Source organism: Emydura macquarii, unplaced genomic scaffold (genome assembly GCF_026122565.2).
Source record: "Emydura macquarii macquarii isolate MOO-44397 ecotype Brisbane River unplaced genomic scaffold, CSIRO-AGI_Emac_v2 contig_1828, whole genome shotgun sequence".
NCBI lineage: Eukaryota > Metazoa > Chordata > Testudines > Chelidae > Emydura > Emydura macquarii.
The window spans coordinates 106,656-120,875 of NW_027131965.1; the positions used below are offsets into that span (position 1 = coordinate 106,656).

At 44.5% G+C, this 14,220-nt stretch overlaps 1 protein-coding gene across 1 annotated transcript in view; it reads left to right on the forward strand.

Moving 5' to 3' along the window:
• The window catches only part of LOC137159269 (zinc finger protein 135-like), a 33,899-nt gene extending 23,934 nt beyond the window's left edge, over positions 1 to 9,965 (forward strand). The window contains exons 4-5 of the mRNA XM_067557431.1: positions 6,035 to 6,148; positions 6,519 to 9,965. Of these exons, the coding sequence (XP_067413532.1) occupies positions 6,035 to 6,148; positions 6,519 to 7,966 (1,562 nt within the window). The 3' untranslated portion in view covers positions 7,967 to 9,965. The remainder of the gene's footprint in view (positions 1 to 6,034; positions 6,149 to 6,518) is intronic.
• The last annotated feature ends 4,255 nt before the right edge of the window (positions 9,966 to 14,220 follow it).

Sequence of the window (14,220 nt, forward strand, 5' to 3'; positions counted from 1 at the left end):
TCGACCTCTGGAATTCTGGTGGAAGCCCTCACCACAACCGTCCACTTCCAAGGGAGGTGATTTCAGAGAGATGATTCCTGCCAGCCCCTCTAAGAAAAGGCCAGGGAGTCCCCATTGCAAGCCCAAATTGAGCCTAAAACTATCTGCTGCTTGGTCAGTATCATCAGTACCGATGGGACGGAAGTCATCTAAATCTGGTACCCAGGGCACGAACAGTCCCGAACTGACAGGGCATGTCGGGATGCCTAAAGACCTGATGGGCGCAGGCAAAGAAGCATTGGTACCACGGGGGCATGAGAAGCATGGAAGATTCGCCCTAGGGAAGGCTCCATCGGTATGGTCATCAATATCGGTACCACTGACCATACCCCAGGCACCGACGGATCGTGCTATCAGGTTTGCGTCTCCGACACTGTCAGTACAAGCCTTTTGGTATTGACAGTTTTTTCCGGTATCAGCACCCTCTGCATGGACAGATTTCCGGTGCACAACAGATCTTTAAGTGTCTGATGCACCTAACTCTCCTCTGCTTAGTACCAGGGCCCCGGTAATAATTTCACCCGGAGCCTTGGCTCACTGATGACCTTCTGCCATGCACCACCCTTTTCATTGTCGGAATCAGAAAGAGAAGAAATGGACCTAGCTTCCAAATGCTCTTCTCATCCTCCATAAGGTCACCGGGCATATCACCCCTCTGAGCCACAGCCAGACAGTACGGCCCTCAGTCATCATTCAAGCATCACTCACAATATTCATCCCGACATCCACCTTAATGTGCACAGAGATCATATGAACCACAGAGGAAAAAACTCAGGTTCCCCAAGTAGAAGATGTCAGGATCTCAGCAAACTTCTCATTCCTCCACCTTGAGGATGCCATTTTACTGGATTAGTGGAGGTGCCCCATACAGCACTCTCCTCACTTCATGCTGGAAAACTCAACTTATTCCTTTGGAAACTGCATTGCCTCATTTCACAGCACCTGGGAACGGATAACCTCCAACAAATGGGTGCTGGAAATCATCCGAGATGGATACTCCATCCATTTCTCCTCCCTTCCTCCTCCAAAACACCCTTCCCCATATTCAGTGACTCTTCTCATGAGAGTCTGCTACGTTGGAAGATAAACCACCTCCTCAGCATAAGAGTCATGGAGCCAGTGCCCACACATATAGGGGGCAAAGGCTTCTACTCTCATTACTTCCTGATACCAAAGAAAAAAAGGGGTTGGAGACCCATACTGGACCTCAGAGTGCTCAACAAGTTTCTCAAAACTCAAAAGTTCAAGATGGTCACGTTTATCAAAGCTCATTCCAGAGTTAGAAAAAGGAGACTGGTTTTCTGCCCTTGACCTTCAAGATGCATATTTTCACATCTCGACCATACCAAGCCATAGACGTTACGCTCAGGTTTTCGCTAGGCCAAGACTACTATCAATACAGAATACTCCCTTTTGGTCTCTCATCGTCCCCAGAGTATTCCCCAAGGTCCTCTTGGTAGTGGTGGCCTACTTACTAGGCCTCATGATTTAGCTTTACCTGGATGACTGTCTTCTCAGGGCTCGATTCTTCACAGAGGCCCAACGAGTCTCTCAGACCACACTGGACCTGTTTCAGAATCTGGGCCTACTGATCAATGAACAAAAGTTGACTTTAACACCGGTTCAGAGGCTAGAATTCATAGGAGCTGACCTTGACTCCATTCTGGCAAAGGCGCTTCTCCCACATCACAGATTTCTCAGTCTCTCCTCGTTGACAGAGACAGTAGAATTCAGTCCCCAAATTTCAGCCAGACATTGCCTTCAGCTTCTGGGGCACATTTCTGCGGGCACATTGGTTATTGCATATGCCAGACTACACATGAGATGCCCTGAAGCATGATTTGGTTCGGTTTACAGACCAAACAGAGACAACATAAGCAAACTACTATCGATGTCCACCAGGGTCAAGTAATCCTTGAACTGGTGGAAGAACCCAGTAAATGTCTATACGGGAGTCCAGTTTGTTCAGTTTTTCCCATCTCTACTCCTGAGCACCGATGGATCCTTCATAGGATGGGGTGCGCATCTCAATGGTCACACAATATAGGGCAAATGGTCTCCAGCAGAGAGATGCTTCCACATCAATCTGCTCAAACTCAGAGTGGCCAGAAATACGTGCACTCACTCCCTTCCACTGATCAAAGACACACACACAAGGGTCACGATAAACAGTATGGCCTGCATGGATTACATAAACCGTCAGGGAGACATCAGGCCTCACTCCCTGTGAGTAGAAGCACTAAAACTATGGAAGTGGTGCATCTCCCTCAGTATCCTAATATCAGGAGTCTACTTGCCGGAAATACGCAGCATGACTATGGACAGTCTCGGCTGCACATTCCCACATGACCACGAATGAGAGAGAGATTCAGTGGTACTCCACAACGTATTCATCCCCTTCCTTATGGTAATAGTATGATTATATGTACCATATTTACTCCTTTACCCTGATTATTATAATGTCAATAGTTGCCCCTATCCAAATATGGCTTTTGCGGTGTCCATAATTAAGCATTAATTCTCATGATTTACATCACTTATTTATTGATAATTCACCTACATAAATGCGGTCCAATTGCTTAGATACTGCATAGCAACCAAATTGTTAAAGCCCCCCAAAAGTCCCTGTGGGGTACTATACCTGTTTGTGGTTATTTGTTTGTCTGTCAGAATGAGCACAAAATATCTGTCCTGGGATTATCTCCATAGGCCTCTTCAGCTAAATCCCAGACTTTGGCCACGCCCCCATCTGCAGCACTTATAAACTGTCTTCCCTCCAGGCTCCTTGGATCTTGGAGCCTGTCCCTCCTGAGGTCACGTGTCCCAGTTCCTGTTTCTTATGTTCTCCTTTTCCAGAAGAATTAGACTGTTGCTCCTGAATTTTAGTGTTTAATTCCCCAGCTTTCTGTACACATGGGGGGGATTTTGATTCTCTTTCCCATTACACCTCACTCACTAGATTCCCTAATACCCTAAAATGTACTTTTGTGATGTTCTAGATCTTGGGTAGCTACATCTTTGACCTGCCTCCATGGTCTGCTCAAGGAATGCCCTCTCAGGTATCAGATCTCTAACCAGCACCTCTCTGTGGGCAGGGACCCATCTGCCTCTTCTCTGTGACCAGGGTTTGAGGCTTTCAGTTTGCACTTCATTGTGTTCACTATATCAAAGTCCAACTCCTCCACTTTGCTTTCTCTTCAAGGGCTATGAGCAGTGTATGTGTGACAGAGGTGGAAATTTTGGCGACACTTCTCTGATTCTAATACACACTTCAGTTTCCCTCTGTGATTAGTATTGCTATGAATATAAAGAGCAGGAGGCATGTGGTGTTTTGTCATGTAGCTGTTGTGGGGTGATATGAATGGGTCATAATCATCAGTTATCAATGGGAGGATCACAGCTTAAAAGCATATATATATATATCGAGAAAAGAAAATACAAATTCTATTAGCACAGAGATGCACATTAAAGTACCCAATACTGCAACAGCATACAGCATATAAAAAAAAACCATATAGCTTTTAAGTGGTTACGTTCTACATGTGGTGATCAGTCATGCGTAGGATGCTGACAGCAAGTTCTTACTTAAACATTAAAACTACATACAGAATAAAAAAACATACATAATAACGCTGGATGTTTGTGTATCTCAGACAAACACACTCCATACACCCTATTTGTTCCCTATACTATGGCTGTCATACTTAGTATGGCTTATCATGACTGTCATGCTTACTTCCCCCTCTGATCGGTCCTTTTGTTCAGTCACGGAGCTGCTTCCACTACTGTCACTGCTTTGCTTCTCTGCTTCCCTTCCTCAGTGATTTCAGCTCTTCTTAGCTCTTGAGCTCTTCCTTCTTCTTCTCCTGCTTCTCCATCTGCTCTATCTTGATTGACTCAAACCTGTCAGCTCTCTGCGTTACATACAGGTTTTGGCCAGTTCTGATTGATTACTTCCTCACTCCTTGTCACTAGCATACCTATCCATCAATCATCTATAAGCTTTCCCTGATCAGTCGCTTCTTATGAACCAGTCACAGCCACTAAACTCATTTGTCAATCAAAGCTGGACCTGATTGAAGACTTGCACCATGCTTGACTGACCCCTCCCTCCCTTTAGGTTTTGGAGTAACCTTTACCTGACCTCAGCCCAGACCCTGCCTTCCAACAGACCAGTCATTGGCTGAACTGTTGAGAATTACCATCTCATTGTCCTTGGCTGTCTGCGAGCATTGATCACATACTTAGATTTACCAGACATTTTAAACTATAAGCCATCACTTTATTTCTTTACTATATGCTTAATTAACTTATGCATCTTCATGTTATGGTCTCCTGCTGCCACCCTATTTCTTACCAATTTAATTTTATTTACTTTCAGTTTCCCCCTATTTTCAGTGAATGGTGGCAAAGCAGTGTTTTCAGTACTGTGCTTGGTAACAATATAGAACAGCTCAAAATCCTTTGTATCAGCAAGTTGAGTGAGCCTGACACCCCATTGCCAAGTCGGCTGCCCGCCCAAGGGAAGCTCTGTGGAGTTTTACCAAGGCCAGGCTTGTGTAAGGAGGGAAGAAGTTGGCAGCGAGTATTAACAGCAGCGAGCCCCAGCCTCTGCCCTGCACCCTGGGGATCAGTCAGGTGTCTCAGAGCAAAAATATGGGGAGGGGCATGACCCTGCGTGTCCTGCCCACCATGTGATCGGCAATTGCACATATGAAAGGTGATTCCAGAAATGAAGAGTCATTTCAGAACAAAAAATGCAGTACTAGTAGCAATTTCCGGAAAACACTGGCCCCAGTTATTACATTGAATACATTAGTCTCAGGACAGCCTGTATCCATCATATTTGTCACTCTGCCATCACACTGTTCACTTCACTGATCTGTTCTACCCCTTTCCCCATTCTGTGTCTGTCATGTCTATTTAGATTGTAAGTTCTTCCGGGCATGGACCATCTCCTGTTCTGTGTTTGTACCGTGCCTAGCACAATGGGGACTGACTCTTAGTTGACCTTTATGCACTAAGATAATGAACATAATTAATAATAATAACAACTATCTGTTACAACTGAGTTTGTAAATTCTAGGTTTGGGATACGAGTAAGGGACTAACAGAGAAGGCGAGGGGAAAATCAAAAGGTTTATTGGATTACAAACAGCCTAACACAATGCTCTAACCCACTCTCTAAACACTACTTCATTCAGTTATACAGGGACAGAATATACAATTACAACACTAGCAAATATTAACAGCTTACTACTAAAGGATACAGTGGCAACACTAACAGTTCTTAATAGCTTACCACTAACAGATACAAATGTAATACTAACAGATTTCAACAACTTACTACTAAAAGGATACAATTACAATGCTAACAAGTCTTAATAGCTTACCATTCAAAGGATACAATTGTTATACTTTTCAGCTGAAGGATTCGGTGGCAATCTGCGCTAGATTCTTGCAGATTGGAGAGAGTCCCCAGAAGTGATCAGGTCCAGGGGAGCCGGGCTAGTTCGGTGCGTCAGCCCATCGAAGCAACGTGCAGCTTTAGATACAGCTCAGTTTGTTCTTCCTCTCTGCCTGAGCTTTTCCTGTTCCTAAGCTTTATAGTCAAGTTTACAAAGCACTGGCTACAGATTGACTGCTGGCAATTTGAAAAACCCGTGGCAGCTGCTTACTGGCTGTTTTGCTACATTGTAACTCTCGCGTGTTTTGTACTGCTGAGTCAACCGCTCGGACAAGACCAATTAACCAGGTCAGACCAGAGTTGCTATAAGAACCCAGAGAAATGAAGTGTCACCAACGGGTTGGTCAGTACATGGGCGCCATTTCATGCAACATACGTTCTGATACTATCCTGCCACTTTGAGCCAAGGGAGCTGGCCTTGGGATGTTACTGCTTAAACATGAGCTAGGGTTAAAATCATGCAATATTCTTTGTGCCAAGTATCCCACACATTCCACTGATCTCTCTTGTTTTCTTTGCCTGGAGCAGGGTTTCTGGTTTCCAAACCTGATGTGATCTCCCAGCTGGAAAGAGAGGAAGAGCCATTGGTCCCTGATCTTCAGGGCTCTGAGAAAAATGTGCTCCTGAGAGCTGCCTGCACAGGTGAGGAATTGGTTAAACCCACTCAAAAACTGTCTGTGAACGTGGGAAACATTTGGGATTTCCTGCAAAGACTTTGTGAGCTCTCCGAGTCTAGGATTGTTCCCAGCAGGTGTGGAATCATTATGGAAGATGTCACTCATGTCTTCCCAGCTATACTGACTGAACGCTGGTAGCAGGTCCCTCCCCAATCTAGCTTCACCCTGAGTGTTCTGGTGAGATGTGGCCCCAGAATTGATCCCCTCCTCTCTTTCCACTGGTGAAAGGTTTTGCAGAAAATCAACTCCTGATAAATTTGATCTCTCAGTATATATTTTGGCTTATTCACATCTTTTTCCATTCCTCTCTGAGATTTTCTTTCTTTCTGGCACAGGGAGTGACCTATGTCTGGATTCTCTCTCTATACCATCAGTTGATGGAATGATGAGTACGAATGAGAAGGATTATCCTCAGGAGGAAGACGGTGAACAGGTAGAACAACATGGGATGTTATCACGAAGATCCAAAGGGAGTTGTACACTCCAAGAAAAAGAAAAAGCCTGTGAGAGTCAGCACAGGCCAGATGAAAACTCTAGTAGTCACTCACACCTTATTAAAAATGGAAGAATCAATGTGGGAGAGACAACCTATGCATGCCAGGAGTGTGGGAAAAGCTTCAATGTGAGCTCAGACCTTCTCACACATCAGAAAAGCCACAGAGGAGAGAGACCCTACACATGCTCTGAGTGTGGGAAAAGCTTCAGTCAGAGCTCAGCCCTTATCACACATTGGAGAATCCACACAGGGGAGACACCCTACACATGCTCCGAGTGTGGGAAAAGCTTCAATCAGAGCTCACACCTTATCACACACAGGAGAATCCACACAGGCGAGACACCCTACTCGTGCTCTCAGTGTGGAAAAAGCTTCAGTCAGAGCTCAGCTCTTATCACGCATCAGAGAATCCACACAGGGGAGACACCGTACACATGCTCTGAATGTGGGAAAAGCTTCAATCGGAGCTCAGCCCTCATTAGACATCGGAGAATCCACACCGGGGAGACACCCTACACATGCCCCGAGTGTGGGAAAAGCTTTAGCCATAGCTCAGCCCTTATCACACATCAGAGAATCCACACTGGAGAGACACCGTACGTATGCTCCGAGTGTGGGAAAAGCTTCAGTCAGAGCGCAAACCTTATCAGGCATCGGAGAATCCACACTGGAGAGACGCCCTACACATGCTCTGTGTGTGGGAAATGCTTCAATCAGAGCTCAGCCCTGACCACACATCAGAGAATCCACACTGGAGAGACACCCTACGCATGCCCTGAGTGTGGGAAAAGCTTCAGCTATAGTTCAGCCCTCATCACGCATCAGAGAATCCACACAGGGGAGACACCCTACATGTGCTCTGAGTGTGGGAAAAGCTTCAATCGGAGCTCAAACCTCATCACACATCAGAGAATCCACACAGGAGTGTCATTCTACAGATGTTCTGAGTGTGGGAAAAGCTTCAGTCATAGTTCAGCTCTTATTAGACATAGGAGAATCCACACTGGAGAGACGCCCTACACATGCTCTGAGTGTGGGAAAAGCTTTAATCAGAGCTCAAACCTCATCACACATTGGAGAATCCACACTGGGGAGACACCCTACACATGCCCTGAGTGTGGGAAAAACTTCAGCCATAGCTCAGCCCTTATCACACATCAGAGAATCCACACTGGAGAGACCCCGTATGCATGCCCTGAGTGTGGGAAAAGTTTCAGTCAGCGCTCAGCCCTTAGCAGACATCAGAAAATCCACATGGGAGAGTACTGTAATAAATGCCTTGATTAGAACTGGCCAATTTTTTTTTTTTTTAAATCACATTTGCTAATTCCGACACAGTGAGCTTTGCACCCATCTGCACCATGGCCTCTGAGCTCCCTCAGATGAGTTGCCTGCTTCTGCCTTTTGGAGCTCACCTTTCTTTGGGGTCCATCTTCTGACCTTTACTATCAACTCCTTTGCCTTTTGAGTTAGGGGAGTGTGTGTTCCTCCTGCCAGGAATATTCATCAGCCCCAAGTGGGGGGATAGGGTTGATCTCAACAAGCTACACTGCAGCAAAAACTACCTGTGCCTTATATCCACTAGGACTGTACACAGAGTTAGTTGCTGAAGTTAGGGATCTTGGTGTAAAAATACAACTATAGTGGCAGTGCAGATATAACTCAGGTACAGTGCTTGGCATAAGATTTCCCCTTCACCTGACCTAGACTCCATCACTTTTCCTATGCTAAATAAAGCGTGAGCGTCAGAGTTACATTGGTCCCACAATTCTAAGCAATTGTTAGTCATCAAGTTACCCCTTTGGGTGCAAATTTCTCAGTTGTCCTCATGTTGTTTCAGGTTGTGCTGAATAACAGATCTTTTTTCTACCATTTTCCTCACTTAAAATATGTTGAACTATAACAAAGAGCAGGAACCGGTGCAAAAAATGTCATTGCACCCTCAGTCACACCAAAGGAAGATAGGGTGATTCAGCGGGATTCCCTCTTTCCCCACTACCATCCAATCCCCCCTCAGCCCAGCAGCTTTAGCTTCTGTGTCAGCCTCCCTGTATGTTATCTTTACACCGCCCAGGGTGTCACGTGATGCAGTGTTTTGCACTCTCTGTGTTAGGTATCACACTTTGATTCTCAATTAGTCTCAGTGGGGCTGGAGATTGAAGTGTCAAAGAGCTGGAGGGGAAATTTGAATGGATCCCAAACACAGAGTAATTGTTCTGTTCTTTAATCCCTGTTTCTGTATATTGTCAAAGCTGCTTTTGACCTTTTTCCTGCTGAGCTGGGAGTATTGTTTGCAGATGGGAGGGCTGGCTGTTTTTTCCTGTTATGATGTTATGAAATGTCTTCTAAATAACATGACTTAATAATAATAAGACGATGTTGAGTGTAGAAGGTTTGAATGCATCAGAGGGAATGCTATCTTCTGTTTTTATTTCGAATTATATGTAATCTGCTCTGGAACTGTATTTTATATGAAACTGAAAGTGTCTTACGCTCATCTGTGATGTGTGTTTCTCTCTCTTTCCTGAATGCCATTTGTTTACATAATTGATATTAGTTTTATTTGACAAGATGTAGCTCAGATTTATTCAGGAGTTTGATACAAATGACCATTTGATAAAAAGAGTATCCCCTAGTAAATGACCTGGTGTTAGGTGAAATACCCGTGCATTTGTCTCCCTAAGTAGTTGTGTCCCAGGCCCTGCAAGCGGTCTCTCCTAGATATATATCCTTCCAAATCAGGTACATATTGTCTGTTAGTTGGGAAGTGCAATCCCTATCTAGGTAAAGATGCAGAACATGGAAGTGACATATCTCCCGGGGTGAACTCAATAGAAGTTGCACATGTGCATAAAGTGACATCTGGGTTGAATATGATATAGTTGCAGAAAACTACCTATTTTTAATGGCTACCTGCCCTTTGGTATCTTCCAGGGATTCTGAACCACACCTGTGTTTAGTCCCTATCTTAAATGTGTGCCACGAGGTTAAAGAAATAAATGGGCATATTTGGGGTAGTTATACCTCACTATCACCACTGTTATTTTGTGTGGCTGGTGAAGAATTCCACTCTAGAGAAGTATAAAATTACTTCAACTAAGGCTAAGGATTTGACAAGAACTCAGGTAGAAATTGCAGGTACCAGTGGTTGATTTTCACTCCAGAGATGGAAGTTCTGGTGACCTTTGGCCCAGGTAAACTAATCAATTTTAGAACACTGCTCCCTAGTTCAGTGGCACTGATCATGGTTCTAAAGGATGCCATGATTAAATGGGGATCAATTGTCCTTTGCCATTTGGATCCAAAGTTTCATAAAGCACGGGGCGAAAGAGCTGATTCCGTCAGAGGCCATTCCATGCCTGTGGGTCTCAGTCTAGCTGCCTTGTTGGACAAGAAGCACTTCCATGCTGTGCAAGTGATGGTAGCCAAGGAGGGAATGAATTCCAAGTTCAGACTGTAGGATACATGAACGCTGGGTCCTGATTCTGCGGGTTGAACTCTTAGTTGTGCTCTTGAGTCTTATTCATTTGCATCACTTCTCCTCCTCCTTCTTGCATGTGGTGTAGAGTTCCATTCAAACATTCATTCATCAACTGTATGTGGCAGACCTCAACCATTCCAGTGTTTTGTCAGTCAGGAGTTTGAGGGAAACCCATCCTCCGAGGTGGTGGATGGGGCATTCCTCCACAAGATGGTCCGCTGTTTGTATTTCTCCACAGTCACAGGCTACAGGACCACAAAGGTCCCAGCTGTGCATGCAAGAGTTAAAGGGCCCGACACCCATCCTTAGGTGGTTTAAGTGGGTCCACTCCTTCCGTGGCAGGCTGCAGCCTATGGGTGAGGTGGAGATGGAAGGCAGTTGTTGCTGTCTGCCAGGGCATTGTTCCTTCTTCCACTGGCTCATGACCCATTCACTCCGGCTTTGGCCATTATCTGCCTGTCTGAAGGCCTGAGCCACTCTTACGAAAGGCCTGTGACTCCTGAAGTGTTGAGCCACCAGAGGCTGGAAGATCCTTTCAAGAAGAGAGTGGAGTAGGCTATTAGCAGCTTTGAATGCTGCCTGCCTGGTTGCAGCCAGCCATCCTAGGTGAACAACAGGGAGGCAAACAAAGAAATCATCATACAACTCAATGAATCCCCCCTGCCATTCTTGAGCAACCTTTTCAGGGGATAAAGTTGGACAGAACTCTTTCTTTCCACCATTATATTAATGGAATGGTAGCGAAAGTGGCAGCCAGGATCAACCTGTTGTGGAGGCTGTGCAGTTATGGCTGGGGTGCGGATTTCACAACCCTGCGCGCTGTTGCGTTGGCATTTGTGTATGCTCCAGCAAAATATTGCGTCTGCTTGGGCAGGAGTACACATACACCTAAGCTGGACACGCATCTCAATGCTGCACTTCACATTATCAGTGGATGCCTATGCCCCCACTATCTTACAAATTGCCCATTCTGTCTCCACCTCCTGCTACTTCGAAAGATTAGAAAGTATGAATATGATGGAGGACAGGTGCTTTTTGTCATGATGCAGACCTGCCTACATAGCGTGAGACCGCTTCCACAAACACTTATGGGAGGAGACCTAGGGAGAAGTGAACTCATAGAAATGGAAGGCTCCCAGGTTATTGTAGAATGCCACTGCCCATGAAGCTCACTGGATGGAAATGGAAATTAAGAGAAAACGGACATAGAGCATATAATTTTTTTTCTTCTCTCATGGCCTCTTCTTACTATATAGGAAATGTTGGCTAATCCTGAAAAAGTAAAACGTCACTCCACAGGAATTAGGATGGGAGAATATGTGAGAGAAATAGCATGTCTGAGAATAGAGAGCCTGTACAGTCTGTAATTTTTTCTATTTCAAATGGAATTTATTTTGACAAGCTTTAAAATGAATTTTCTGCTAAGAGGAAAATTACTTGAGACAAGATGTGTAACTTTACCCAGTTAGAATGTAACAGCCACAGAATTCCCTGGTTCTCTTGTTTGCAAAGCAAAGATTTCATATCTGTCAGGAGATGTCAACATTTAAAATAGCGATGGATGCATGATGGTAGCATTTCTGTTTAATTGTTTGTTTCTTTTTGTTTTGGTTTGCAGCCAGTTCTTTTATGTGTGCTGAGACCTGTTTTTCTTTTGAGAAGGTCAGCTTTCAGAGCACAGCTGTTTAACCCTAATAACTGGCCTCGTGTTTTTTCATTTTTGATATCTTTGGGGTTTGCACGTCCGCACTACGTGTGGTTACAACAATGGAGGCTTTGAGGAAAACCTCTGGGTTAAGCAGGTCTTTTCCAAACTGACATTGGGCCTAAGTCTGCCTCCCTTCAGCTGGATTGCGACACAGTTATATCGAAGGAATAGTTCACACCTGATTTGCCCAGAGACCTCAGAGGAGGTGGGGATAGGTGGGGTAAGCTGGAATCAACAACAATAAAGATAAAAGTGAAGCACTTCACTTTTCAGGTCAATCAGCCTGTTCTGTTCATTCCCCCTGAAACATCTGCCATTGGTCACTCTCAGACAGACTACTGGGCTAGATGGACCATTGGTCTGACCCAGCATGACCATTCTTATCTCATGTAAGTCATCAAAGGGAGACTGACTACCAGGGTCCCAGGGCTGATCCCCTCATGGGAAAGAAGCACAACATGACAGCCCATGACAGCCTTCCCTGGGCTCCCTGTACCTGAAAAGTCTGCTAGCCCCAAGTGCTGAATCATCTATGCCCTTACCTGGTTCCTCAGCTGCAACTGCAGCTCCTACTCTATGTGAATCAAAAGACTGAGGGAGCTGCAGAGATCCAGCCCTTTATAATTTTAGAAATTTGTTGTTTCTTTTTCTATTGTCTGTTATTTTTTTTAATTAACTTGGAGACATCCTAGCATTTCTGTTATGTTAGGGTGTAAAATTGTGGCTGTATATGTGTGAAAGAGAGGGTGAGAATGTGTAAATACCTCTGAAATCCAAACAACGAAAATGCTAAAAAGGATAGTTCTCCAAATCTTAATAGCCTTAAAACTCTGCCCTGTGAAATCACTGAATGCTTGCTCCTCACCTATGAAAGCTTTCAAGAAATTTACATGTTACATATGAATTGTTCATCAATTGTTTCAGTATTGAAATATTCAGTTTGCTAAATCTTGAATTGCACTATCTGCGTGAAAATCTCTGATTGGGGTTTCGGCATAACTAAATATGCACCTGCATCAATAGGTTGCTGTTTTAGGATTTGTGACGGTTGATTTTCTGCTGTATTAATTTGATGGTTGGACTAAATGGATCACTTGATTCCAACACAATATCATTGTTCACTCATTGATTTCCTTATTTGACCTGAACTTTATAACTGCATTGTTTAACCCTTAGTTAGCTGAGCAGTGTTGTTAGTCATTTAACCTTAGTTATGCGTGTTCTTGGTTTTATTTGTTCAAGTTAATAAAACTTAGAACTGGGATATTGAGTAATTTCTTTCAATAAGAAACATGGCCTGGAACTGTGGATAATTTGGGTGGATATCAGCCACTCCACATCTGAGCCTTATCAGTAGTCTCTAAATTAACCCTTTGGCTCTCAAAGGGGAGCAATGGAGGAGGCATACACCTCAGCTCCAGCTGTGTCCAGGTGGGGAGGGAGAGCTCAGACTATCACAAGGGAAAATAAGCTCCCCTATCCAGGCTTTTGAGGATTTGGGGGGTGAGGTGCTGCAATATGTCTGGAAGAGGAGGGATCAATGAGGTGGGGCTGATCGGAGTAGGAGTCAGGGCTCTGCAATCACTGTATGGCCATGTCCAGTCTGTACCCCAGACTGGTTTGCCAGGGGTTTTTCCTCATCAGTCCAAGATGAGGTTGGAGGTCTGGTTTGAAGGACTGTAAAAGCGCGTGAAGAAAAGCTTGTAGATTTCAGCCAGCAGGGTGTTGACAGAGAAAAAATGTGTATGTCAATGGGAGATTGGTGAAAAAGGACTGGGTTAAGGTGATGGGGGCAACCTTACCCACATTTCCTGGTTCTCAGAAGTTTGAGTTGCAGAAGTAAAGGTTCTGCAAGGAAGTGATATTGCTCCAGCCAACCTTACCTCACCTCTGCAAAAAGAAGTGTTTTGACCTTTAATTAATTCTGCCCCCTCACTCTTAACCAGCCTGCAAAGCTGGCTCCAGAGCTAAACACTTAAAAAGAAAACAATGAAAATTCCCATTATCCCTAACTCATTTAAAACAAATTCTATCCCTCCTATCTGCACTGGTACAGGAGAGAAGAAACTAAGCAAAGTGGCTCAATGCCTTTCCTTCAGGGGAGAAGTTTAACCACCTCCATTCTCCATATTTTTATGGGAGATGAAGAAGAAAAGCGCATTGAGTTCACAGAAAAGTTGGCAGATTTCTTTTCCTTCGCAGGCCCGACAGCAAACCCTGTTCTGCACATGACCCTTTTCTTTATATTTAGTTCCTCCCCATTGGGCTGGATTACTCTAGTAACAAACCCTAGCTCTGTTCCCTGCAGAGTCTCAATGTGTATAAGATTAGATGAGTAACGTCCACTCCTTC